Source organism: Haliaeetus albicilla, chromosome 11 (assembly GCF_947461875.1).
Source record: "Haliaeetus albicilla chromosome 11, bHalAlb1.1, whole genome shotgun sequence".
Lineage (NCBI taxonomy): Eukaryota > Metazoa > Chordata > Aves > Accipitriformes > Accipitridae > Haliaeetus > Haliaeetus albicilla.
The window spans coordinates 20,895,899-20,919,917 of record NC_091493.1 but is presented as its reverse complement, the minus strand read 5'-3'; the positions used below and the strand labels follow the sequence as shown (position 1 = coordinate 20,919,917).

At 43.7% G+C, this 24,019-nt stretch overlaps 1 protein-coding gene across 3 annotated transcripts in view; it reads left to right on the top strand.

The window, feature by feature from the left end:
* ARHGAP22 (Rho GTPase activating protein 22) overlaps positions 1-24,019 on the top strand; it is a 162,332-nt gene that overhangs the window by 110,112 nt on the left and 28,201 nt on the right. The window contains exon 4 of one of the 3 annotated variants that reach the window (XM_069796549.1): positions 4,963-5,091. In XM_069796549.1, coding sequence (XP_069652650.1) covers positions 4,963-5,091 — 129 coding nt within the window. Of the gene's footprint in view, positions 1-4,962; positions 5,140-19,550; positions 20,002-24,019 lie in introns of those variants that run through there. The other 2 variants (XM_069796548.1, XM_069796550.1) reach the window with 2 other exon arrangements.

Genomic DNA, 24,019 nt, shown 5'->3' with positions numbered 1-24,019 from the left:
CCCACTTGCTGCAGCAGCATGCACATGGCCAACTAAATTTCACTCTTACTGAAAATACCGCGCTACTATCCACACCAAAGCAATACAAACATGTAAATATATACACACATGCAAGCATTTGTAATTGTGTAAATTTTCAGTAGAGTTGATACAATGACAATACACAAGTACATCAGTAAGCAGAATGATGCAAGAAATGGGTGAAAGGCAAACCAGATGGGGGGGTGGAAGGAAGGGAAATGGTCTGAACAAAAAAAGAAGCTGCCAACTGCAGCAGAACCTGACAGCAGCTTTACTTGAGAATAGAAAAGTTCCTCCTTTTACATGCAATGGGGCAGGAACATCTCCTGTTAGGAAGTCCAGTCCTGTTCCCCCTGAACTTCTGTTTCCATACAGACAAAGGGGATCTAAGGCTTGGTTTCACAAATGTTGATATTAAGAAGGCTAAGCTTGAGTGAATGAAGTTCAAGGCAAACAAAAAATTGCCATGTTTCCTCATTGGAAACAGCTGTATAAAGGACGAGATGCAACTGAATGTCTGTTACAGATTCTTTGAGCAGGAACACAGCGCAAGACACGTAAATACAGCATAATGGCAGCCTTATGTTTTGCAATTTCCAGTGAACGCATACCAGACTAAGGATGGTCAAAAAGGAAGAATTTTCAGTAAAGAGGGCTTTGAAATGTGGATTGTGATTCTTGCTGCTGTCGCAACACTCCATCTGACCTTCAGCAAGTCACTTAACCCCAGTCTTTCAGTATTTAATCTTCCCTGTTGTAAGGCATAGGGGAGAGCTAAAAGGAGGACTGTTATTAAGGATTAGGAGGTGGCATGTTACTCTGAGGTGAACGCTATACAGCTGACATCAGCAGCAGATGGCTCCAAGGCCATATGAAATGCAGTTGCACAAACCACATAAGCAGACAGCATATGAGAGCAATTCTGCTAGCTTTAACTAGTCTGGGCCTGGCAGAGAGAGCATTCATGCAATGCAGCTAGGGGCCTGCAGCTATGCTGTTTGCTTCAGGCAAAGATACCTACCAGTGTATGTAAAGCAACTTGACAAAGATACCTTGAGACAGGGGTGGCAAAGCACTAAAGTCAGCTGGGACCTGCAGCCCGTCTGATGGTAAGCAGTAACAAAACAAGTCCCTTAATCTTTCTAGGCTGTTACATTTACTGGAGGTACCTGTATGGTTGCCATCACCTTTCCTGGTCTTGAAGTTGTTCAGTTTCTGTGCACCTGGGAGGGAGGCAAGTAGTGCTGCCAACTTGCTTTATGGATAGGGATGGAATTTAGTGCATCTTGTCCAATGTGCACTGGAAATCTGCCCCAGAGCAGGTGATTGAATGCAGGATGCCCTGGTCATAAGTTAACGCTGAAGCAGGTGGACTGTTCATCCCCAAACTTAAGCCCCCTGCTTCTGCCACATCTACTGAGGTGCTTGCACTCTGTGTTTGCAGACAGTTTTATTTTTTTTCTGGTGTGGAGATGAAAGCAGCTTTGAGCAGAAGGACTGGAATGTCTGCCTGTGGCAATCCTGAGCTACGCAGAGTTTGTCTCTGAGGGCCAGTCTTGCTTGTATAGGAGCTCGATTAAAGATGAGTGAGAAGTTCTGTTCAAGGGAATGAAAAGCCCTTGTCTGTGTTTGAAATTGTTAGCAGAGTGTTCCTCGCTGTCATGGTGCTGAGTAGCCAGAGCTCTGATTCGTCCAGCAGAAGTAGCGCTTGTGCGCTTCGGGGTTAGAGTCTAACGGCAACCGTAGTAAGGGCTGGAGCTCTGTTAGTGGTAGAAATGATGTCTGAATGCAGTATCTGAATGCTCGCTTCATATTGCTGTGAGAGGCAAAACTAAAACTCCATATCCAAGTGTTTCTAGGCAGGAAGGTTTAAAATCGTTTTCCTGAAACAATTCCTAAAGACTAGGGTGTTTGAATTGATACAGTGTTTGTGTTGCCAACTCAAATCCGAAACCCATAACAAGATCCTGGTCTGGGGTTGAGCCCAGAAAAGGAAAGCATCTGTGAACTTCAGGTAAAATTCTGGACTTCTGAAGAAGGTGTATGTGGCATTGTTTCCTTGTTTTTTTTAAGAACAAATACGTATTTGAATTTGGCTGTTTCTCATTCTTGTGACTAGTGAGACTCAAAACCTGTTGAATGTTACAGCAACGTAGAGACATGTCTGAACTCTGCCCTTTAGGGAACTCTAGTTCTGCTTGTTGCCTCAAGGATGTAGTGAAAGGAACCAGCCATGTGTGGAAAGGAACATGATTAAAATGTTATTTAAAAAAAAAAAAAATTAGTTTATAAGTGGGTCTGCATGCTCTGCCACTGCATATTTGTGTCAAGCTAACACAGGAGGCTTTCTCTAAGAAGCAATTCTGAAGTGCATTCTTGTTTCTAAACTAGCCTCCATGCATGGAGTTGTCTTCATTTGCTTGTACTTATGTGACTAGTTACTACTAACTCTCCCACAGGCAGCTTGTAGGGTCATGACCTTGCTCCTATTTAAAGTTTCAGTGGGGAAAGCCAACCACGGAGGAGCTGTATGTAGGTTTTGGCAGAGTCTCTAGCATGTACAGGAATACTTTTTTTTCCCCCATCCTGTTTTTACTTTTTACATACTCAAATAGAAATATAAATGTTTTTTCCCTAAATGCTTGCGTGAAAAAGGCCCATGAAGGTTTAGAAGGCAGCTGGCTGGTCCAAAGTAACATCTTAAGGGAAGGGGAGTTATAGACAAGTCCCTGTGGTACAGCGATTCAGTGGGAAGATGCTGAGACACCATTTCTGCAGAAGTCCAATAAGAAGTCATCTTCATCCTTCTCTGTTTATTATGCTTCATATGGTAATCTTTGGATGGGTTAGTTTAGCTGTTCTGACTAAATTTGCAGTCTGTAATTAATTCTAAGCTAAGATTCTGGTCTTGTCCTTCATGGCTTGGGTGGGCAAGAACTCAGCTGGGTGCCTTAAATTTAAGAACAGGATCTTGGTTTTACCTTGACCAAGCTCAGTTGATTACTGGTGATGTGACCCACACAGTAGATTTTTTTTTTTTTTTTGAGACTGTTTTGTTCCTTTGAAGAGCTAGCTTGAGCTCAGGCCATCTATGTGCCAGATCCTGAACCGCTGTTTCTGATGTGTGTGGAGGACTATGAAAAGCCCCTTTCTTGCTGTCGTATCTCCTGTAAGATATGAAAGGGCATGGCAATACGTCTGCCAGGTAAGGTACAAGAATTAGACCTCGTGACCTCTGCTTTCACCATAAGGCTGACTATGTTGGGAAAAGAATTAGGCTGTGACAAGGAGTTTCACAGACTGTAATTTCCTGCTCTGACAGTTCTGTATGTAAAGGATGAAGTATGTCCTCCTTGCAGTGGAGTATGGTAGAGCTTTGTTCTATTCAGATGCCTGCATCCTAGCCTTGAGCTAGAGAGCTGTCCTGCTTCATACATCTTAAAGAATGTGAATCATTCAGTAAGTTAAAAATGGGAGACTGTCTGAGAGGATGCTATGAGGAAAGAAGCAGAATTTGGATACATGTGGGGAAAAAGCATCGTGGCTTTTGTTTCTTAAGCTGCATGCCTAGTCTCAGGTGGCTGTGATCTCTCTTCTTTACTGAAAGACTGCCTCAGTTTCTGAGTTCAGTGAATTGTATCTCAGAGAGCCACAAAATCCTTCCCAACACATCTCATTTTACCTGTTTTGCTTTGCAAATCAGTGTATGATCCATAAGTGTGTCTAGGCCAGGAAACAATTAATAGTAAGTAAAAGTACTTCCTTGGCTTGCAGGCAGCTTCCAGCTTGCTCCTTTCCACAGATTAGCAAGGATTTAGGAGGCACACATTCTGTGTACTCTAAATCAGTTCTGCAAAAACCACAGCATACCATCGTCCCACTCTTATCTCTGAATTCCATGGACAGGCAATCTCAGCTGCTCAGCACTGGCTGGCAGCTTTAGCTTGCCAGTAAGTACTGAAAGCCATGTAAGCGTGGAAATGACAGTGACACAACGGCTAAGATGTTATCTCCGTAGCAAAGCCAAAGGCAGTTTCCATGGTGATGGAGAAGCTCCAGGGCGCTAGTGATGCAGCTGCTGTGTTGGACAGGATCAGTAGCCTTTTTATACAGAGGCTGCTCCAATAAAGCTTTTATGTGTTTATGCAGTCCTCATTAGGTTGTATCTGGCTTTGGAACATAAAATGAGGGACGAGGGAAAGATTTAAACTGACTGAAGTGGGTGCTGACCTACAAAGAAAATGGGAAAAGAAGGTTGAAAATGTAAGTCTTGGAGTATCCACAAGTGACAGATGTGTATGACAGCTTGAGCGCATTGGATATTCTATGCATTTGATATTCTGGTCACTACTTTCCTGAGATATTGCGTGCCAATGTTAACAGCTCCTAAAGTTCTTATTTCAAGTGGGAGAGTCAGATTCATATCCCCAAGTCTTAACTCCTCTTCAAAATGTTCCTTCTGAATTGGATCCAATATCAGAATGGGTCTCTTTCTGTATTGAGACTAGAAATTGCCAGGGACTTGTGGAAAGTGGATGATGATCTTGCAACTTCTGCATCTCAAGCACTAAAATGTCTTATGATTCACTTGGTCCCCCTTTGGGGTAATAATCTCTCAATACCTCAGCACAGGTACGTGGAATTCATTTCATACTCTTCCTGTAGGGTCCTACAGCCTGCGCTTTCACTTGTTGTACCTGCTGTCCCAGCAATAACCAATTTCCAGGTTCCCACACTGGAAATGCACATTTTGCATTTCTGCTTTGATCTTCTACCAACCTGTGCTTTGTGGGTGCTGCAGCACATGAGTAGGAATTGTGTGTAAAACTGCTCAATTAAAATAATCATTTCATCATTTTGACCCAGACTTTTGGTGGTTTTAAACATTGGTTGCTCTCTTCTGAACTAGATGCTAAAAGAGATTTGTATTCTGTCTTTCAGGTGGTGCGGGGGACCGGGAAAAGATACCTGTCAATCATGAGGCTTTCCTGCTCATGGCTAATTCCCAGAATGAAATGGAAGATTGGGTGAAAGCCATCCGACGGGTTATATGGGCTCCATTTGGTGGAGGTATTGCAAATAGCTCACATGCACATAAATTAAAACATTTGCCTCAAGGTAAAACATATTCTTGTGATACTAGGATACGTGTAACACTGTAAAATCACAGAGATGCCTAGATAAGCTCTTGATTGTCTGAAGTGTTTTGCAGCAAGGGGATTGGGTTGATTTTTTTTGCCAGGGGATGGAAGGGAATGGGAGGGGAGGGCACATCCAAACTGTATAACTGACTCAGAAATGGGTGGCAATAATAATCATATCACTATTGTCAATACTCTGTTATTTACAGCTAATTATCAACTCTTCTGTGGACCTTTCTTATCCTTATGGACATAAAGGAGTGTGTCCAGTTATCTCAATTTTCTACCACAAGGGCAGATGCCTATCTTTAACCTCTGTACAGCCAGAGGCAGCAGAACTTTTCATCCAGCTAATGTAGGGCCCAGTTGAGAAGTCAAAGCTTCCACTGGCTTCAGTGGGGGTGTAGCCTGAGGAAGAACAACAGGGTCAGGCTGAGTGAATGAACACTTGTAAGGTAATACAGCTGTTGACAATTCCTGTAGTTAAAATGAACAAAAAATCCAGACTCTCAGTGTTGATATTATACCACAATCTTCAAATTCTCAAGTCAGTAGATTAGATAGGAGGTGGTTTTGTGCTTTAGTACAGGGTTCACGGGTGTTTTCTTCTCGGTTCACTGTTGGTGACAGCAGCTACTGGCTTTGTACTGGACAACTCTATACTTTGAAGTGACTTGTGTGTGCTACTGATGAAGTTTATGCAAATAGTGTTATCATATGCAGATAGTGATATCGACCTCTTTTGAGAGATACAGATTAAAAAGTGCCAGATAAGGGTTAGGTAATGCAATTACTTTTGCTGAAATGAAGTTACTAGTTTTCCTGGATCTAGGGGAGGAAAAAGTGACATTGATGCAATTGAGGGAGGCTCAAATACCACAAGGTCACTAAGACCCACTGTTTGTTAATAACTTTCGTCTTGGTGGGTTTTATTTGGTTTTGGTTTTTTTGTTTGTTTGTTTGTTTTCTTTTGAGTGACTCTTATGATTTTGAGTCTCTGTGTAGCAGCATTTGGTTTGTCTGGAGGAGATACAATCTCTACTGCTGATGTAATTTTTTCCTAGGTCCTTCTTTCATTTAGCAGAAAGGGTATATGTACAAAAGGCAGCTTGTACTTGATTCTGAGGCTGTGTGTGATGCTGTTGTGCTGTGGGAGGAACAAGCCCTTTTCACTAGTAGAAACTGATCTACCATGATTTTTCCTCAAACATGAGTGTGTGCTTGTTTTGCTTTCCTTCTCAAGTCCAGCCCACAGTGAAGGGTCTTTTAGACTCTGAGCTCACTGCCGGTCCCTGCAGTTCCTCCATCAGAGGTGTCAGAATCTCGGAGGTGGTATTTCTGTGGCCATTTGTAGTGGACTTTATAGTGTGTATTTTACAGCTTTGCTATCTGAAAGGAGACATTCAGTCATGACAAATGGTACACGTTCCAGCAACAGCCACCTCCTTTAGGGCATGGTGTTGTCAGCACTGCTGGTATCAATGCAAATTTGGCTTCTTTGTTAGTGTTCATGTTTTGTCAGTCTCTTGGAATAGTTCTAGAGCAAGCATCTTTTTTAAAGTATTAGAATAATAATTAGATAAATAATTATAAATCCTAAGTTTTTGAAAACAAACACATGATGATGGCATAAAGGTAGGGTTGGATTTCTTTTTGTTTGTTTGTTTCTTTATGGGGGCAGTGTTGTCCTAATTAATCTGCTCTTCTTCTGTACCTCTAAACTTCTCTGCAGAGCTATTGGATAACATTTTGGCTTTCATTTAAACAAGGCAGATACTCTTACATTTGATTCCAGGAACTTGGGCTTTATGAGATATCAAAAAAACATAGAACGAAATCATGAGAATGTGGGAGCAGGGCAGTGCAGGGGGGAATACAGCAGCACGGGAGGGGAATACAGCAGCTGCTGTTTGTTGCTATTTTACATACTGCAGATTTGATCTGGTTCCATTAATGTCAATGTAAAGGCTGTTTTGGCTGTTGGTGAGAGCTGGCTTAAGCCCTGTAGAAGAGAAGCACTGCCGTTTGCAGAGTTGGAAAGAATTGCAATTGTGTATTGATGTTTTTCCTCTCTCTGTGGATAAAAACTACCCAAGAACATGGGTACATCCTGGGCGGTCAGCCTGGCCTGAGGTCTCTGCCCTAATACTCACATGCATCAGTCTAAAGCTAGCTTGGCTATGTATTCTTTGTAGTCAAAGCTGCATGAACAGATTCTTATGCTATGGTTTCATTCCTTCTGTGAGCTGACTGAAGTGCTAGCTGCTGTCAGGACTGGTCTCTTCCCACCTTGCAACCATGTGTTCCCACCACGTTTCATTCTGCTAATAGTAGTGGTTATGCAGCTGTGCAGTAGGAAATGACCTGGCAGGAAAAAGAAGCGTGGAGGATTAGTTTGTAGGTGGATTGTCTCCCTGGCCGTGCTAGCTGTGCAGCTGCAGGACTAGTAGTTCCAACACAATGAGGACAGTGGGGAGAGATGATGGGGTGGAAGACAGCATGCTTGTTCATTCTGAGTGCAACCCACACATAAATTGGCTTAAAGAAACCATGGAGCTGTATCCTCAGTCTCTTTGCACTTCACAAAGCATTTATAGGAATGTCAATAACTAGGAAATAGTTAAGGTGTTCAAAGCATTGTTTCCAAATGGGTTTAGCTGGTTTGGGGAAATGATCAAACCTACTCCTCCTCCATCAGAATCAGAGCAGGGCAATTTCTGTGAGTGAAATCCCAGCTCAGCTCCAATGTGGGAGGACAGTAAACATAGCTGTCTCTGTGCTTTAATTGAATAATTTGAACTCTGCTTTGCTACCACCACTAATTTGAGAGCCAAGTCTTATCTATCGACACTTTTTAATACATGAAGCTAAAGGGATGGGGGGAGGAATTAAAAAGTAGGCTTTATTGTTAGTATGTAAATATCCAGCCCTGGAGAAGGTTGATATGGTATAAAAATGAATTATGCCAAGATAAAAGGGGAGGCTTAGCCACACTTTAATCTTTGCTGATGTATTGAAAAAACATAAATCAAAAAGGTTGAGGGTATCTTCTTACGTGTTGATGCGGGCACATGAACTGTGGTTAAAGGTGAAAAGCAAAGGCTTCTTAAAATAAAACAGAAAACTCCCCAAAGCTGCTGAAGGTCCCAAATTGTTAATAGGAGACACATTCAGGCTTAAAAACCACGTGGAATGTGTGCTTTGAAATAAACTTCAAATGTGGCCTTAAAATAAAATCTTAGAGTTCCTAAGTCTTTTGAAGAAGAGCTGTCTTGTTTATGGGGAAAGTAATTTCTAACAAGTTTCCCTGAGTTTCAGGCTCCTGAATTCTTGAATCTAGTCTATCTCATTCGGAGCAGAAGATTTTGTAAACTGAGATTTGAGAGTGCTCTGTATGTTTTGATCATGTCCTTAAGAATAGAGTTTGTCACAGTGGCAAAGTGAGTTTTGGAACACATTCTGGCAGAGGGTGATTAAAACTGTTCCCTATGATCCTTCTTACCTCCATGACAAACAAATTTTGCTCTGAGTTTACATCACTGAAAGTTTATCTGGAGAGTCCCTCTGTGCCCTACAGTCACGCAGTTCTGCAGCTGTAGCTTGTAGCAGTGCCATAGTGCAAAGGATTTGTGGCCATAGGCTTGGGTGAGAGTGAGCCTGCCAGTGTCATTTGTAGGTGGATGCACTGAAAGTGTTTGGTGTAGTTGCGGGGAGAGGAGGTCATTCCTCACTGTACACGTACAGAGGGGCTGTACTTCTAGGGTGAAGAAATACAGCTACTTTAAGGAATCTCTTTCCATCTGTTCACCTCTCAGTGGGCTTTTTTGTCTTGCATCAGGTGTAAAACATACTGTGTCTAGGACTGAATTTTGGGCCATGAGGTACAAAAGCTGAGGTTTTCGGTGCCTGATTTGAAAGCCGAGTGGCATAACTCTCTCTCACAGCTCAGCACACGACCAGCACTGCATGGGGACAGAATCATTCTGTGTTAATCTGGTGTTATGTTTGTGTTTTTGTGTTTGTTTTCTTCTGTTTACATATTATTTCTTGCCATGAGCAGTTCCTTGCTCCTCTGCCAGAAATGCATGTCACAGCCCCTTTCTTTCTCCATTACTTTATCCTTATTTCTCCTCCTCCTCATCCTAAGCTTTCATCAATTCCTTCTGATGGAGGGGAGGTGAAGCAGTTGGAAGGGATGTGCTTCCCTTAGGCAAACATGGAGAGCTTTACCCTGTGACAAAGTAATTGCTCTGCAAGAGCTCCGCAAGTGGTTTCTCTGTTCAGGAGCAATAGTCACTTTTTAACTGGTGGCCTCTGAAGAAGTGTCCACTGAGGAAGCCACTCTACTATCATTAATTCCAGTCCTTTTCTCCATAAAGGTAAACCATGATGTGTGGATTCTTTCTTCTTCTGCCAACAAAACTGTGCAGAGAATGTTTTTGCTGGCAACAAGGGCCCTGTGCAGACCATGTCTTGTATTAGGGGAGAGCTGCAAACTAGGGAACAAGTCTCTGAGGTATAATTTAATACCTGGCTCAATGTCATTATGGGTAATGGAAGAATAGCCCTACATAGGCCTAGTTAGGGATCCTGTTTTAGATGAGTAAATGTCTTTCAGATAACATCTGCATGAGAGCAAAACATGATTGTTTTGAAGGGTCAGGTATTGGTATTAGATGCATGTCCACCAGGATGCCAGACTGTTTAGGAGCTAGGATATGATGTTAAGTCTTGGGAGTCTGAGGTTTAATTTCTTCACCTGTAAGATGGGGATTTTCCAGCAAGAGCATCATGAGCATAGAATCATATCAGTGAATTTAAGATGCTAAGATACCACTGTAATGAAGAAGAGGTAGGTGGCTTCTGTTATCTGCCCAGTGTGAAGACAGAGAGGAGCTTTTTGCTCCCTTTCTTGCTAGAGGGCTTCCCCAGAGTGGCAGTCTGAAGTAGGATTCCTGGCTGGGCCAAGAGGAGCCCTTTCACTAGGTGGCAGGGTGGGTTTCCTTTGTGCAGGCTCCCACAGGTGTGTGGGGAGTGACACTGCATGTTTGTTATGCCTGATATGTGCCATTATCTCTGCACAGAGATGGCTGGTGCCTAATGCAGCTTATCAGTGTTTGCTCTTCAGTGTTGTCTCAGGCTGGGAGATGGGCCCAACCAAGGGAAGATGAAGAGAAAGATGATGGGGCTTATAAATTCAGATATCTGCCCAGGACTAGGGGATGCATGAATCACCTGTGAGGAGGTAGTGGTTAGCCTTGCCCTGGGCAAAGGTATCACAAGCAGAGGCTACACTTGTGGGTATAGAAACTGAGATACAGAGTTAGAACTGAATTGTTAGGAGTGGATCTTGCTGCTGAAACTGCTTACAACAGAGAAAGTTTTAAGATCTGTTTCTGAGGTCTGATTAAGTTATTTTTTCTAACTTACCTCTGTCAGATATATTTGGGGCTTCTATTACTGCTTTATGACCAACATATTTTACCGACATGACGCAGCCTTGAAGTAGGCAAAGGCTATTGTCCTCATTTTTTGTAAAGGAGGAATCTGAGGTATTGAGCAATCAAGTAACTTGCCTGAGGTTCCAATGACTATCTGTAAAAGAGCCGCTCTGAAGGCATCATTCAGCAAGGCAAATAGAAGGATTGCAACCCTGGACCTGAGGAGAAAAGACTTTGGCCTTCTCAGGGATATGCTTGGAAGAATCCCATGAATATGGTCCTGGAGAAAAGAGAGGTCCTGGAGATCTCACTGATTTTTCAAGGATTGTTCCTCCAAGCTCAAGAACAGTCCTCCCCCATCTGCAGGAAACCATAGAAAGGTGGCAGGAGGCCTGCATGGATGAACAAGGAGCTCCTGACAAAGCTCATACCTAAAAAGGAAGCATAGAAGTGGAAGCAGGGACAGGTGACCTAAGAGGAATATAGAGAAACTGTCTGAACATGCAGGAATGGACTTAGGAAAGCTAATGCCCACCTCCAGTCGAATCTGGTGGTGGCTGTGAAGGACAACAAGAAAGTCTTCTTCAGGCATATCAACAACATGAAGACCAGGGAAAATATGGGCAGACTACTGAAAGAGGCAGGAAACCTGATGACAAAGGGCATAAAAAAGGGCAAGGTCCTCAATGCCTTTTTCACCTCAGACTTTACTGGTAAGGTTTGTCTTCATCATTCCCCAGCCCCTGAAGCCAGTGGGAAAGTCTGGAGCAAGGAATACTTCTCCTCAGTAGAGGATGATCAGGTTAGAGAACATTTAAAGAAAATGGATATACCCAAGTCCATGGGACCTGATGGGATGCATCCACAAGTGCTGAGGGAGCTGGCCACTGGTGAGGCCAGTCTTGATAATCTTTGAAAAGACATGGTGGTTGGGGGAGGTCCCTGAAGACTCCTATCTTCAAGAATGGCAAGAAGGAGGACCTAGGGAACTACAGGCTGGTCAGCCTCACCTCTGTTGCTGGGAAGGTAATGGAGCACACAAACCCAGAAATAATTTCCAAACATATTGAGGTCAAAAAGGTGACTGGGAGTAGTCAGCATGGATTTATGAAGGCGAAGTCCTGCTTGACCAACCTGATAGCCTTCTATGATGAAATGGTGGATGAGGGAACAGCAGTGATTATTGTTTGTCTTTAACAAGGCTTTCAGCATTGTGTCCTGTAATATCCTCCTTTACAAATTCATAAAGTACAGACCAGACGAATAGACAGTAAGGTGTATTGAAAACTGGCTGAACTGCTGCATTCAAAGGATTGCAATCGGCTGCCCAAAGTCCATCTGAACGTCAGTCATTAGTGGTACACTCCAGGGGCTGATACTGGGGCCAGTACTGTTTAACAGCTTCATTAATGACCTGGATAATGGGACACCCTCAGCAAGCTTGCAGATGATATTGGGAGGAATGGTTGGTGCATCAGATGGTTGTGCCATCATTCAGAGGGGCCTCAACAGGCTGGAGAAATGAGTGGACAGGAACCCCATGAAGTTCAACAGAGAGTAATGCAAAGTCCTGCACCTGGGGATGAATAAACCTAGGCAACAGTGCATGCTGGGAGCTGAGCGGCTGGAAAGTAGCTTTGCAGAGAAGCACCTGGGATGCTGTTGGATAACAAGTTGAACGTGAGCCAGCAATGCACCCTTGTGGCAAAGAATGCCAACAGGTTCCTGGGCTGCATTAGGAAGAGCATTGCCAGCATGCTGAGGGAGGTGAGCCTTCCCCTCAGCACTAGTAAGACCACATCTGGAGTGCTGTTGTGGTTTTAACCCCAGCTGGCAACTAAGCACCACACAGCCACTCACTCACTTCCCTGCCAGTGGGATGGGGAAGAGAATGGGAAGGGTCAAAGTGAGAAAACTCATGGGCGGAGGTAAAGACAGTTTAATAGGTGAAGCAAAAGCCGTGCATGCAGGCAAAGCAAAAGAAGGAATTCATTCACCACTTCCCATTGGCAGGCAGGTGTTCAGCCATCTCCAGGAAAGCAGGGCTCCATCACGTGTAATGGTTACTTGGGAAGACAAACGCCATCAATCCGGACGTCCCCCCCTTCCTTCTTCTTCCCCCAGCTTTATATGCTGAGCATGACATCATATGGTATGGAGTATCCCTTTGGTCAGTTGGGGCCAGCTGTCCCAGCTGTGTCCCCCCCCCAACTTCCTGTGCTTCCCCAGCCTACTCACTGGTGGGGTGGTGTAAAAAGTAGAAAAGGCCTTGACTTTGTCTAAGCACTGCTCAGCAGTGATGAAAGCATTCCTGAATTATCAACACTGTTTTCAGCATATATCCAAAACATAGCTCCATACTAGCTACTGTGAAGAAAATTAACTCTACCCCAGCAAAAGCCAGCACAAGTGCTTTGTCCAGTTCTGGGCTCCCCAGGACAAGAAGGACGTGGGCTTACTGGAGTGAGTCCAGCAAAAGGCCGCTAAGATGATTAAAGGATTGTGGCAAGTGAAATATGAAGAGAAGCTGAGAAGGCTAGGATTGTTTAGCCTGGAGGAGAGAAAGCTCAGAGTGGATCTTATCACAGTGTATAAATAGTTGATGGAAGGGTGTAAAACTAAAAGCAAAGCTAAAGCATGTCAAGGGCAAAAGGTGTTCTTTACTGACTTTTGAAGATCCTACCTTTAGAAGTTAGATGGCTGCTCCCCTCTATATAAAATTCATAACTTTCACATCTATTTAGTTCACTCCTCACATATATTTCATCTTTAAAGCTGCTGGCTAAAGGCTTTAAGTGACATTCAGTACCAGTGCCCAAGCTTATCTGGTCTCTGAGTGGAGACCATGCAGTACCCTGGCCATTGCAGAGCAAAAATGGGTGTTCTTGGAGTACTGTGTCAGGGCTTGTCAGAGGGGCAAGTCCCCCGCTACTGGTTTCAAAAACTCCAGGCAGGCAGCAGCTGAAGTTCTGCACTGTAATGCTATATCTCCAGCTGTCATTAACCAGCTTAGTTCCAGTGGCTTCTGAAGGATGATGCCATTTGGCATCAGGTGGATGAATTTGTAGTACTTTGTTAGTGTGGACACTCCTGGGCACCAAAGACCAGGCATCCAGAGCTGGGGAATGACAGGTAGCTGAGCAAGAATCCTTCTCAGTGTCTCTGCTCAACCAGATAGCGGATAGAGAAAAATGACAACTAGAAATGACTTCTATTACATTTGCAGGTGAGCAGGGTAAAGCTTTTCATGGGATTTGCTTGATGAAATGTTTTTTGGTTGGTAAATGCTGGCCTGATAAAATGAAACATCATATGGGAATGTTTCCATTTGGATGAAATTTGTGCTAGGAAAGCTTTTTCAAGCTCAGGGTAAAATTTTTAATACAAGCTCTGCCCTGAATTGGTCTTGTACTCCAGAGGTTGTATAAGCAATTAAGATGTAAAAGCTATCCAACTTAAGCCCTTTCCTCAAAAAAATGACTTTGAAAAGGGTCTTCGAAAAGAGGAGGGTGCAGGAAGGTCTGATGGATGAAATTACAAATGTAAGGAGGATTTGAAGAGTGCACAATCATGAAGTTTGAACCAAGAAAAAAAGTGTTTCATGCAGTGCACAATTAAATTATGAAACTCACTGTCACCAGATGTGGAAACAAAAATAATAAATGGTTTCAAAATAGAATTAGATGGGTTCATAGAAGATCAGTCCACCTGGGCTATCAAAGAAAAAGTTCTGGAGGGAGTCATTAGCTTCATATACCTTGTATTGCTAAGAGCAATCCAGCTTTAGATGAAATATGGTGGGGCTTGTGTTTGCTTCAATAACAAATTTTTTTCCTCTTCTCTTCAGCTAGTTAAGTGCCATGGAGAGGTGATAGTGGCTGTGCATTTGTTATATTGTTGGTGGCTACTGCCTGTAGCACATAGTTTGACCAGTACTGCCTCCTACACTGTGGTTTCTCAGTGAGACCTTTCCTGCAATCGTTAGATTCATGCTTGATGTTTGAGAGCTGACAGTCTTTAAAACACTGATGGTTCTCACTGCACGTCCTGGCAGTGTATGATTAATGGGACAAACATGTTCTTGTGGTGTTTCTCAGCTTGCAGGCAAGTATTTTAATTTCTCTGTATTAGTCCTTTGGTGAATGTTATGAGGATATGTGCTTACTGAAGGGGAATGGTAGCCTGCTCCTTGCAAGTTGCAATTTTAACCATTTAGGAGCTGAGAACAAAGGAATTCACCCTGTCTCTCTTTTCCTATTTCTTTTCTAAAGGTTACCCTTCTACTCCCTACAGTTGCTCCTTTTTTCTTCTCCATCATCACATAATCAGGCTTGCAATTTCCCCTTCCTACCTTCTGAGTTGCAGGTCAGGGAAGGGAACATATGCAGCCCTTGACTTCTTCTAAAAGTGTTCCTGAAAGGCTATCAGATTTACTGAAATGTTTTATCCATTTTACAAATTGGAGCTAAATGCCACCCCCTCCCTGAGCACAGCCAGTCAGGTTCAGCTGTTGCTAGAACTTAGACCGTGACCTTATGCTTGGGTGGTGAAGGTATAAGTTATGCTTTATATTGACTGAGGATTTAGTTGGATAGTGGAGGATAAAGGTAAATGCGTGGGAGTTAGCTAACAGATTTTCATCATTGATTGACTTTGAGGAAACAACAAACCAAAACCATATACAATTTACCTAGTAGTGAGTTTTACAGTTGCAGGTTACAGACTGACAGAGGTATTTATGATGAATTTTGATTTGGATAAGCACCCATGTGTTCAATGTTGATCCTGCCTGCTTCTCAGTGACTGATTGTTCTTAGGTTATCAGCCTCCCATGGCTTGGGAAGGCTTGAGGACATAAGCTTGTTTGGTTTTCTGAATGGACAAAAGGGGCTGGTCTTCTAATTTTTGGTTATGAATCTAGATCACAGGCCCTGCCAGATTCCAGGATGGCCAGAACTCCAGGTGGCTCATTTCATTCTGTATTAGAGATGAGAATCAGCAACAGGTTTCAGACTCTGTGATCCTTGCATTTGAACCCACAGCTGGAATTGTCATCCTTCTCTAGTGATGAGATACTGGCAGCAACACTTATACTATCTCATAACTGTTTTTTACAAACTAACACCCAGAATTTTTGTAAAACTTTTCTGTGCAGTGGGGGCATCAACATGCAGCACACTTGAAAGAGAAGATCTGCTGGTCAGATGCTTTCTACAGACATAGCTTCAGTCAAGTCTATGGAACCTATTTATTAAATGTAGACAGGCATGTGCAAGAGTCAGTAAATAAAAAGTTCTGTAAAAGATGTTCTTATGTTGTGGGGAGCAAGAAGTTTTCCAGGGCACGTTTGTCCAGATCACTGCTTGCTAAAAGGCACTTTTTGTTGCTCTTGATGTTTAGTTCTCTAAACACTTCTTGCCTTTGTTTAGAGAGAAATAGACCAATGAACATAGGGGTTTGGCTCTGAATTCAGAATGCTGTGGTTAAGTGATGTTTTAGGTCTCTTTATCATCTTTTCTCTGTGAGCAAATAGTTACAATCTCCATTTAGAGCATAAACTGGTCAGAGTCCACAGCAGGGTAATTTATAGTGCTGCTCAGTCAGTTCATTTCTTGACATATGATGGGAAGACACCTCACACAGGTTAGGCAGAATCTACTGTGACAGAAGGATGAACATAGCTATTTGCTAACCCTTTAACCCAGGGTGAACTGGTTCATCAGCCAGTGAGCCGAAGCCTGTTTATTCTCAAAAGATTTCATTTTACCAGTAAAGGTTAAGACCTCAGCCCAGAGCAGGGGAGGTGTGTGCGGACATCATTTTGTTCAGAGAAGGATCTGTCCAAAGTGTTTGGAGAGGGAGGAAACTGGAAGGGAAACTTTCTGTACGGGGAACATACTGTTGGAAGTCCTTCCTGCTGGGTTCAGCCCTGTGACTGATCACCTGTAGCCGTTTCACTGCCAACTTTCAACAGATACAAGGAGTGCCCATGTTTGCCTGGGTTAAAAAATGAGTCTGTACAAAGCTAATTTACTTGAAAATTAGGGAACTTCAGCTCTGATTCTAACTTTAATGCTAGGCCCTTTCTGTACAAATAGACAAAGCAGTTTCCTAGATCTGAGCTCCCTCAGACAGGTCCGCTTGAGTATACCTGTATATTAGCTAATACTCTAAGCCAGTGTCTAAAAATACCCACACCCTATGGGCACTTGCTAGAGCTGTGCAAGCCAACAAGTTTGCTCACAATCAGAGATGAGGAGGAATCTTTTCTAAGTTCATGCGAGTTCACCATTCCTGTCTGTTGCAACCAGATTCAAGACTGAATTTGACCTGAGGTAGATGCCAAGCCTGAGACATGCCTGGATTTTCAGAGGTTGTGCGAGCTGTAGTGAACTTCCCAGCCAGTCTCAAGGCTTGTAGTGACATGTACAGGCAGGATGCTTTCTCCCTGTTCTGGTACCTGCAGCAGAATAACTGCAGTGGTTCTAGCTCATCAGAGTATTACTAGGACTCTCTCCATACAATGACACCAGGAAAGAAAATGCCTCCAGCTCCCCAGCAGCAAGATCATGGGAGACTTACTCACTAAACAGTTTTAGAAACCCAAGTTCTTCTTTAGGAAAATAAGAGCCGCTCAGTGGTAAACTTCTCTACAGGTAAACAAATTGACACCAATGGGGAAAGAGGGAGTTCAGTCTCCATTACCCCTTCTCTCCTTGGCACATGTGTATGGGGAGATCTCCAGGTGAAAATTTTGATGGTAGTTTATATGCAATGTGGCCAGCTCTCTGGATTTTATTGCTCTTCTTGCAGTATCAAGTATACTTCTGGAGTCTGCAGCCCCTGCAATCCAGTGATTATGTGTGAATCTTGGATTTCATTTTTGAGAAATGTGGTTAACAGAGAAAGCAGGATCCAAGTGTGACCTGGAAATTCAAAACACAGAAGACAAATTAAATATATATATATAGTGATTTTTATTCCAGTCTCATCATATTCTGTGGTCTAAGTCATGACTTTTAACACAATGCTTTGAAAAGCATTGAGAATTGTTTCATATAAGGAAACAGGTGTTAACTGTGGAGTGTGTAGATACGCACCACAATGTTGCATTCTTCTCACAGGACACCTATAACTGCAGAGTTACGATGTGTAGGGAACAACACTGAAGCAGCTGCCATTTTATGCTTTTGTTGTGATGCTCATGTGAGCAAGCAAGCATGTGCTCCTGCTTTTTTCTCTCACCAGAGAGCTGTGTTTGCACTTTCTTTGGAGAAGAGTTTACATTGTCTTCGTCATCTCTTGTACTACTCACAGTATTATAAGCTATGCTGAAGTCTAATCATGCTTTGAGTCATGCTGTGTCCTTGGCCGTAGAGAGGCTGTGAATTTCATGGGTTAATTATACTTTGGGTATAACAATATCCATGTTAAACAACATGACATTCTATTTCATTGGATACCTCCTTGTTCTTGTGTTTTGAGAGATGGAAAACAGAAATGGAGAACTGAATGGAAGAATAAAAGTCTGCATTTTCTATCTCCTGGGCTCCCATCCCAAACATTGAGTCCTAGGCTCCATAATGTTTTTAGCAGACGTGACACATTTTGAGGCATTGTTCCAAGGAATAGTGCCAAAAATCCTGATGGTGTCTCAGCCATTCAGAAGAGGATTGGTGCTGCTCACCAGTTAGCACTGTGGGCAGTCTCTCCCCAACCTACAGCCTGCTGTGTTCACCACGAGGGAAGAGAGGATAATAAAAGGGTGAAGAATACCCTGGATCACATTTGTACCTTTTGTTTAAGGATCTCCATCGCTTTCCAAATATTCTTTAGTGGGCTTTAAATACTGTCTAGTGTATTGTCTGGGATTCTGGTGTCTAGTTGTGCAATACTTTGCTTCTCAAGGTATATCTTGAATAGCTAAGGAATACCTTACTACCTTGCCATTCAAGAACTGGAGCTTTTGATCCTGGTACTGCCTTCACCTGTAGTGACAGTCATTTCTTCAGGAGCTTTTGATCAAAATAGAGAATGTAGAGACAGAGTTTGATCCCAAGTTTCCTGAGTTGCAGGACAACACTCAGTGACTGCAATTTCAGAGCTTGACTACTGGGTCAGTATCTTCTTTGACATGTGTGTTCAAACTGAGCCAAACTGTAGCTAAGGAAGTGGTGGGCCACTAAATTCAGATGAGTGTGGTCTCTACAGTGACCGCAGACATGATATTTTAATAACAGAAGCGGATGAGTGGCTGCAGACAGGAATAACTTTTTTTTTTTTTCCTCCCCTCTCCTGTAGAGGGAGATGAAGTTAGCCAAGCTTGATAAAAATCCCCAGAAGCTTGGTGCAAAAGTTTTGGGTGGTGACTCCTGCAGATCTGCAATCACGAGTGCATTTTGTAAATGGGATGGAGGGCTGGCCTCTGTATAACTGCATGGGGCATTGTGTGATAAGTGTTTTTCTTAAATACAGGCTTCTTACCCTGAGAGCAGGAGCCGAGGGGGTGAATGTTTTCCTGCAAGTGAGTCCTCGGGATTGGTTCACATGTAAGGAGCTTTTAGTTCCTTCCTCTACCAGTTATTCAGCTGAGGTATTCATTATCAGGCAACTTCTCTGTAAAGGGCTAAAGCAGAGGCTGTAAGCACAAAAACCTGCACAGATCAAAGACTGTAGCTTTTCCTAAGCTGTGTAAAACTTTCCAACATGTCTCAGAGCTGTGGAGATGCTCTCAGAGCACACTAAGGCTAAGGTGGGGGGATGTTCACCTCCAAAATGAGCTTTCTGCTTCTGGTATTTTGCAAGCAGATCAGAGGCCAGACCAGGGCACCAGGTTGCCTGCAGCACAACTAACATTGCCTGTATCAGGAAGGGATCCAGAGCGTGGCATGCAGACAGCAACTGTTGCTCAGCTTTTCCAGCTATCTAGAATAGATCTGACAAGCAATTAGAGCATGAATATATTACAGAGCCGATGGGGGATGCCTTTGTTAAAACTTGTGACCCATACTTAGCTGCTGTTTACATTGGCGGCAGCTTCGAGGGTGGGCAAGACCCTACCTGCCTGTCTTTCTCTTCTCTCCTTCCCCATGCGGAGGGAGCTGGGGAGCTCTGCATCTCATTGGATATTTCAAATGCTTTCTGCACAAGTCATAATTAATGCCGAGTTGTGGAGCTAAGACCAGATGTGCTGCTGAGATTATCTCCCAGGGCAGATCGGCTGCTCTCTGCTCTGTAGCGCTGGGTGAATGGAAAGCTGCCAGTGCTGGGACTCAGAATGTGTCTGATGCCTGAAGTCAGGACTTTCTTTCTCTGCCGCTCCTGCTGTCTGACACTGCCTGGTTTCTGCTTGAAGCTCAGCGCCTGTCATGTAGCGGAGTGCTGCACAAGAACAAGAGGTATGAGATGATTTTCCAGGGTTTAGATTTGTATATGGTTTTCTTTTCCTAGATGAAAAGCAGATATTTGAGGTTAGCCTCAGACAGAAGCTAAGAATCTAAAAAAGGATCTGGCTTTACAAAGGGGGAAAGAGTGGGAAGGATCCAGTCTATGGCCAAAAATACTACCGGATGTTGAGCTAGCATTTAAAGATAGTTCTGGGGAGGTGTGTTTCTGTTTGCTTTTACATAGAATATTTAAATGGCTGTATGTGGCTGAGAGCACTCAGCTCCCAGCATATGGAGGCTGCTCTTTGTGGGGAATGGGATCAGAAGACACCATGTTCTACCACAGACCCGTTTGTGTGACCTTGGGCAAGTTACTTCATCAGTTTCTCTTGATTCCTAATTATCTGTCACTTCCTTTCCTTTCCCCTGTTCTTGCATGCTTTGTCTGGCTGGATTGTTTAGTTGTTAGAGACTATCTTTTCTTAGGCATGTACAGCTCCTAACGTGGAACTCCTTTCTCAATTGCTGCTGCAGTAATCCACATAGTATGTGCTTGGGTGGGCCAGGGCAGGGAAAACAAGAGTTATAGGTTTGTATGTGTTTTGTGCTGTGGAAGCATATGCATTTCTGAATGTCTGCCCATGATTTTTTTCTCAGTGCTTTCATGTGTGAGAGGGACAGATAAATGGGAGCCTAAGCATGAATGTGGGAAGGTAAAAGCAGACACTTACCTGTGCAGGTGAGCACGTACACAGTCTTTACATCCGTAAACTGCCTGTCTGTGAGGCACCACATGCATGCGCGGGTGTATGTACTGCTGTATAGCAGCATCCAGGTGTGTGCCTGATTATCTTCCAGCACATCTTTTAATGTGTGTGTACTAAGCTGTACATATAGCTGACGTAGGTGTGTCTGGACTTTTCTCACTTTAAGCACATACGGAGTCCTCAGTTCTCCCCATAAAGAAAATCTACTCAAGAACTGACTTTATTATCTCTGTCTTTAGTTTATTTGGGTTGAAATCAGAGCTCTGATGAGGAAAAATGAAGCAGGGAGCATATATTTTTCCTGCCCACTGCGTGTCTGGACAGCATAGCTGAATGTATAGGCTTTGTATGCCTGGAGCTGGTGGGTGAGCTATTCAGGCCAGGACAGAGAGCCTGTCTGTGTCTTAGTACATCATTCCTGGCTCGTTTTTTCCACAAAGAGCCACCTAAATCTTTAAAGAACAGTAGCAGCTTATTGCAGTAGAGGAAAGAAATTCTGTAGCTCTGCTAGCCCAGTTTTTTTAGTATCTCTTGAATCTTTCTGAGATTAAGGATGTGGTCCCAGGCATGCTGGGTTTTTTTCTGCTTTGAAACCAAACAAAAGGGCCTAGCTATAGATAAGGATATGACAAGGAAAGTTAACCCTTGGGTTGCTAGTAGCTTTGGCTTTATTTCCAGCCTAACTCTGTCTGTGTGACTGGATGGCACTGGCTCCCCTTCTGAATGAAGAGAAAAACTTTAATGTCTTCCAGCAGTATCATCAAATGGAGTGAAGTGCTGCCAAGTTCAGCCTGAGCTGCAGGCCCCACTGATTGAAAACAGGCCTGTGCCTTGAGAAGCCAGCAGATGAGGCTGTGTGTGACTGGCTCCATATTAGCTTTTCCTTGCAAGGCAGGGCAGTCCTTGTCTAGCCTGGCGATGCTGTGATATCCTGCTAGTTTCAGGGACATTTTACAACATCAGTTTTACAAGACCTTCTGAGACCTAGCTGAAGTGAGATGAGCTTTACAGGGCTAGCAGGACACCACCTCCTCAGTCTGCCCTGTTTAGCCCTGGGAGACTGAAGTAAGTGCATCTGCTATGTCTCTTGTCAGTGTAGCTGTGAGAGCCCTAGAGGTAATTTTCCTGAGGGCAGACTTCAACAAGGGCCCCCAGCAGATGCCCAGATGAAAGATTTCCACAAGACCAGAACTGTTAGCAACTCTAACTTGCCTTTGACAGTCCCTTTCCAGCCCCACTCCAAAGACAGCTCTTAGCTGGCTCCTTCTCTGAACCCTAGCACTAATTTCCTTTCTTAAGCCATGGACAAGCTCTGCAGCCACTGCACAGATGAACAATTTCTCTTAAGGCCAACTTTCCAGCCTCACTCTAACTGCAGCTCTGTGCTTTCTCTCTCTAAACCCCAGCCCTAATGCTCTTACTGCCAAAAGACTTGGTCTGGGAGCAGTCTTTCTTCTGAGCAGTGGCTGAGGGGAGTCCTTGTCTACGGCTCAGCAAAAAAAATTAGGGCTAGCATAGAGAGAAAGAAAAAGCATAGAGCTGCAGTGTAATTGGGGCTGCAAAGGGAAGTTGCAGTTACCAATAGACTTGGCTTGGGTGAAATATTTTGTCTGCATGATGCTTGGTGACCTTTTCTAGTGCTTCCCTGGAAAATTAGGGTTCAGGGTTGAAGGAAAGAGAAAACATAGATCTGCAATTGGAGTTGGGCTGCCAAACTAAGGTGGGAGGCAGCCAAGAGAGCTGGGCTGAGAGAAGTCTTTCACCCTGGCAATGGCTTCAGGGTCTTCTCTTCCCCTCAGCAAAAAATTACCCATGAGGGCTGCGTGATCTCACCTGCACAGCCTTTTGGCACACACTGTCACACAAGAAGAAACCCATGCTTGTGCTAGCTCCTTTCACTCACCATATGATAGGTAGATCAGCTTCATCGTCACTCATGTCAGTCTTGGTTTCATGGCTGGTTTTTCTTGTTACCTATTTGAAATGGTGTGAAGGGAGATGAGCAGTATTGCAGTAGAAGAATATTACAGTGCCTTTATTTCCTCCAAAGATCGTTGTTTCCATCCAGGAGAAAAAGGTGTTACCAACCTCCATGCCTGAACAAGGGAGAAAGACAGGGTCCCCAGCATCTGGTTCTGCAGCAGACACCCATAGTAATGTTAATACTGTGCTTGTGAAAGGTCCATCTGCTGCTCCTTCTGAATCTCAGAGCAGGTCACCCTTCTATCTCTGTTATCTTAGTGTCACATTCCTTAACCTCTGTATCAGTGGTCTGTGTTTGGCTGCAGTCAACTTGTTACCCAGGAGTCACTGATGGGTTGATTGTACTTACAGAAAGCTACTGCTGTTGTGATCCAAATTGACTGGGAAGGCAAGGACTGATATTGCCTGAAATGTATTAGAGCATGTTGCTGGCCATAGTCCAGCCAAAGCTAGGGAAATGTAGATAAAGCTTCACACTGCAAGTGGAGGTTATGTGTGCAGTTGTTATCTGTGTGCTTGCATACATGTGTGTCTGACACTGCTTTAGTCCTTGCTCTGAGTTAAGTCTAGAACACCAGAATATGAGCTTCTGAAAAACATTCTCTCTGTGCTCTATACCTGGGGAATGCAGAGCATTTACCTTTCCCAGAGCCTTCTCTAGACAGGCCCTTTAGGAAGCAGGGCTGTGATTCAACAAGTAGAGATTTGAGAAAACGGGGCTGCTATCCTGTAATTGCCCTGACATCCACCACAGCCTGACCTCCCTAAACCTCTCTGTCTTGCATCTAGAAGAGTCAATGCCGTGTATCATTTTAAGGAAATAGATGGGTTTGGTGGGAGGAAGCCTGGCTCAGAGATTGATGATAGGATATGGAGGGTTTTTGTCTCTAAGGTGCACAGCTTGGGGTCTGACCCAAGCTTGCCATAACTAATGCTGAAGGACCTTGCTTTACATTGGACTGTGGCCCAGGATCAAACACTGAGGTCGGAGGAAGAGGCAGAAATGGTCACTAGCAGAATAGCATGAGGGAGGTTAGACAGGACACATGTTTCTGGTCAGCTTTTCACAGCTGAAGGGCCTGCACTGTAGCTTGCAACTCTTGTTACCTGGATCATTCCTGTGTGTATTTCTATGATATGTAATGTTGCCAGTTACTCCTCTGTGAGTAGGATCAGCAGAGAGGCTGAGATGAACAGGCCATGGAGACTTCACTTTTTCAGCTGTGATCTGGATTTGGAAGTTATCTGAGAAACTGGGCTGAAAAGCTTGTTCTTTCATG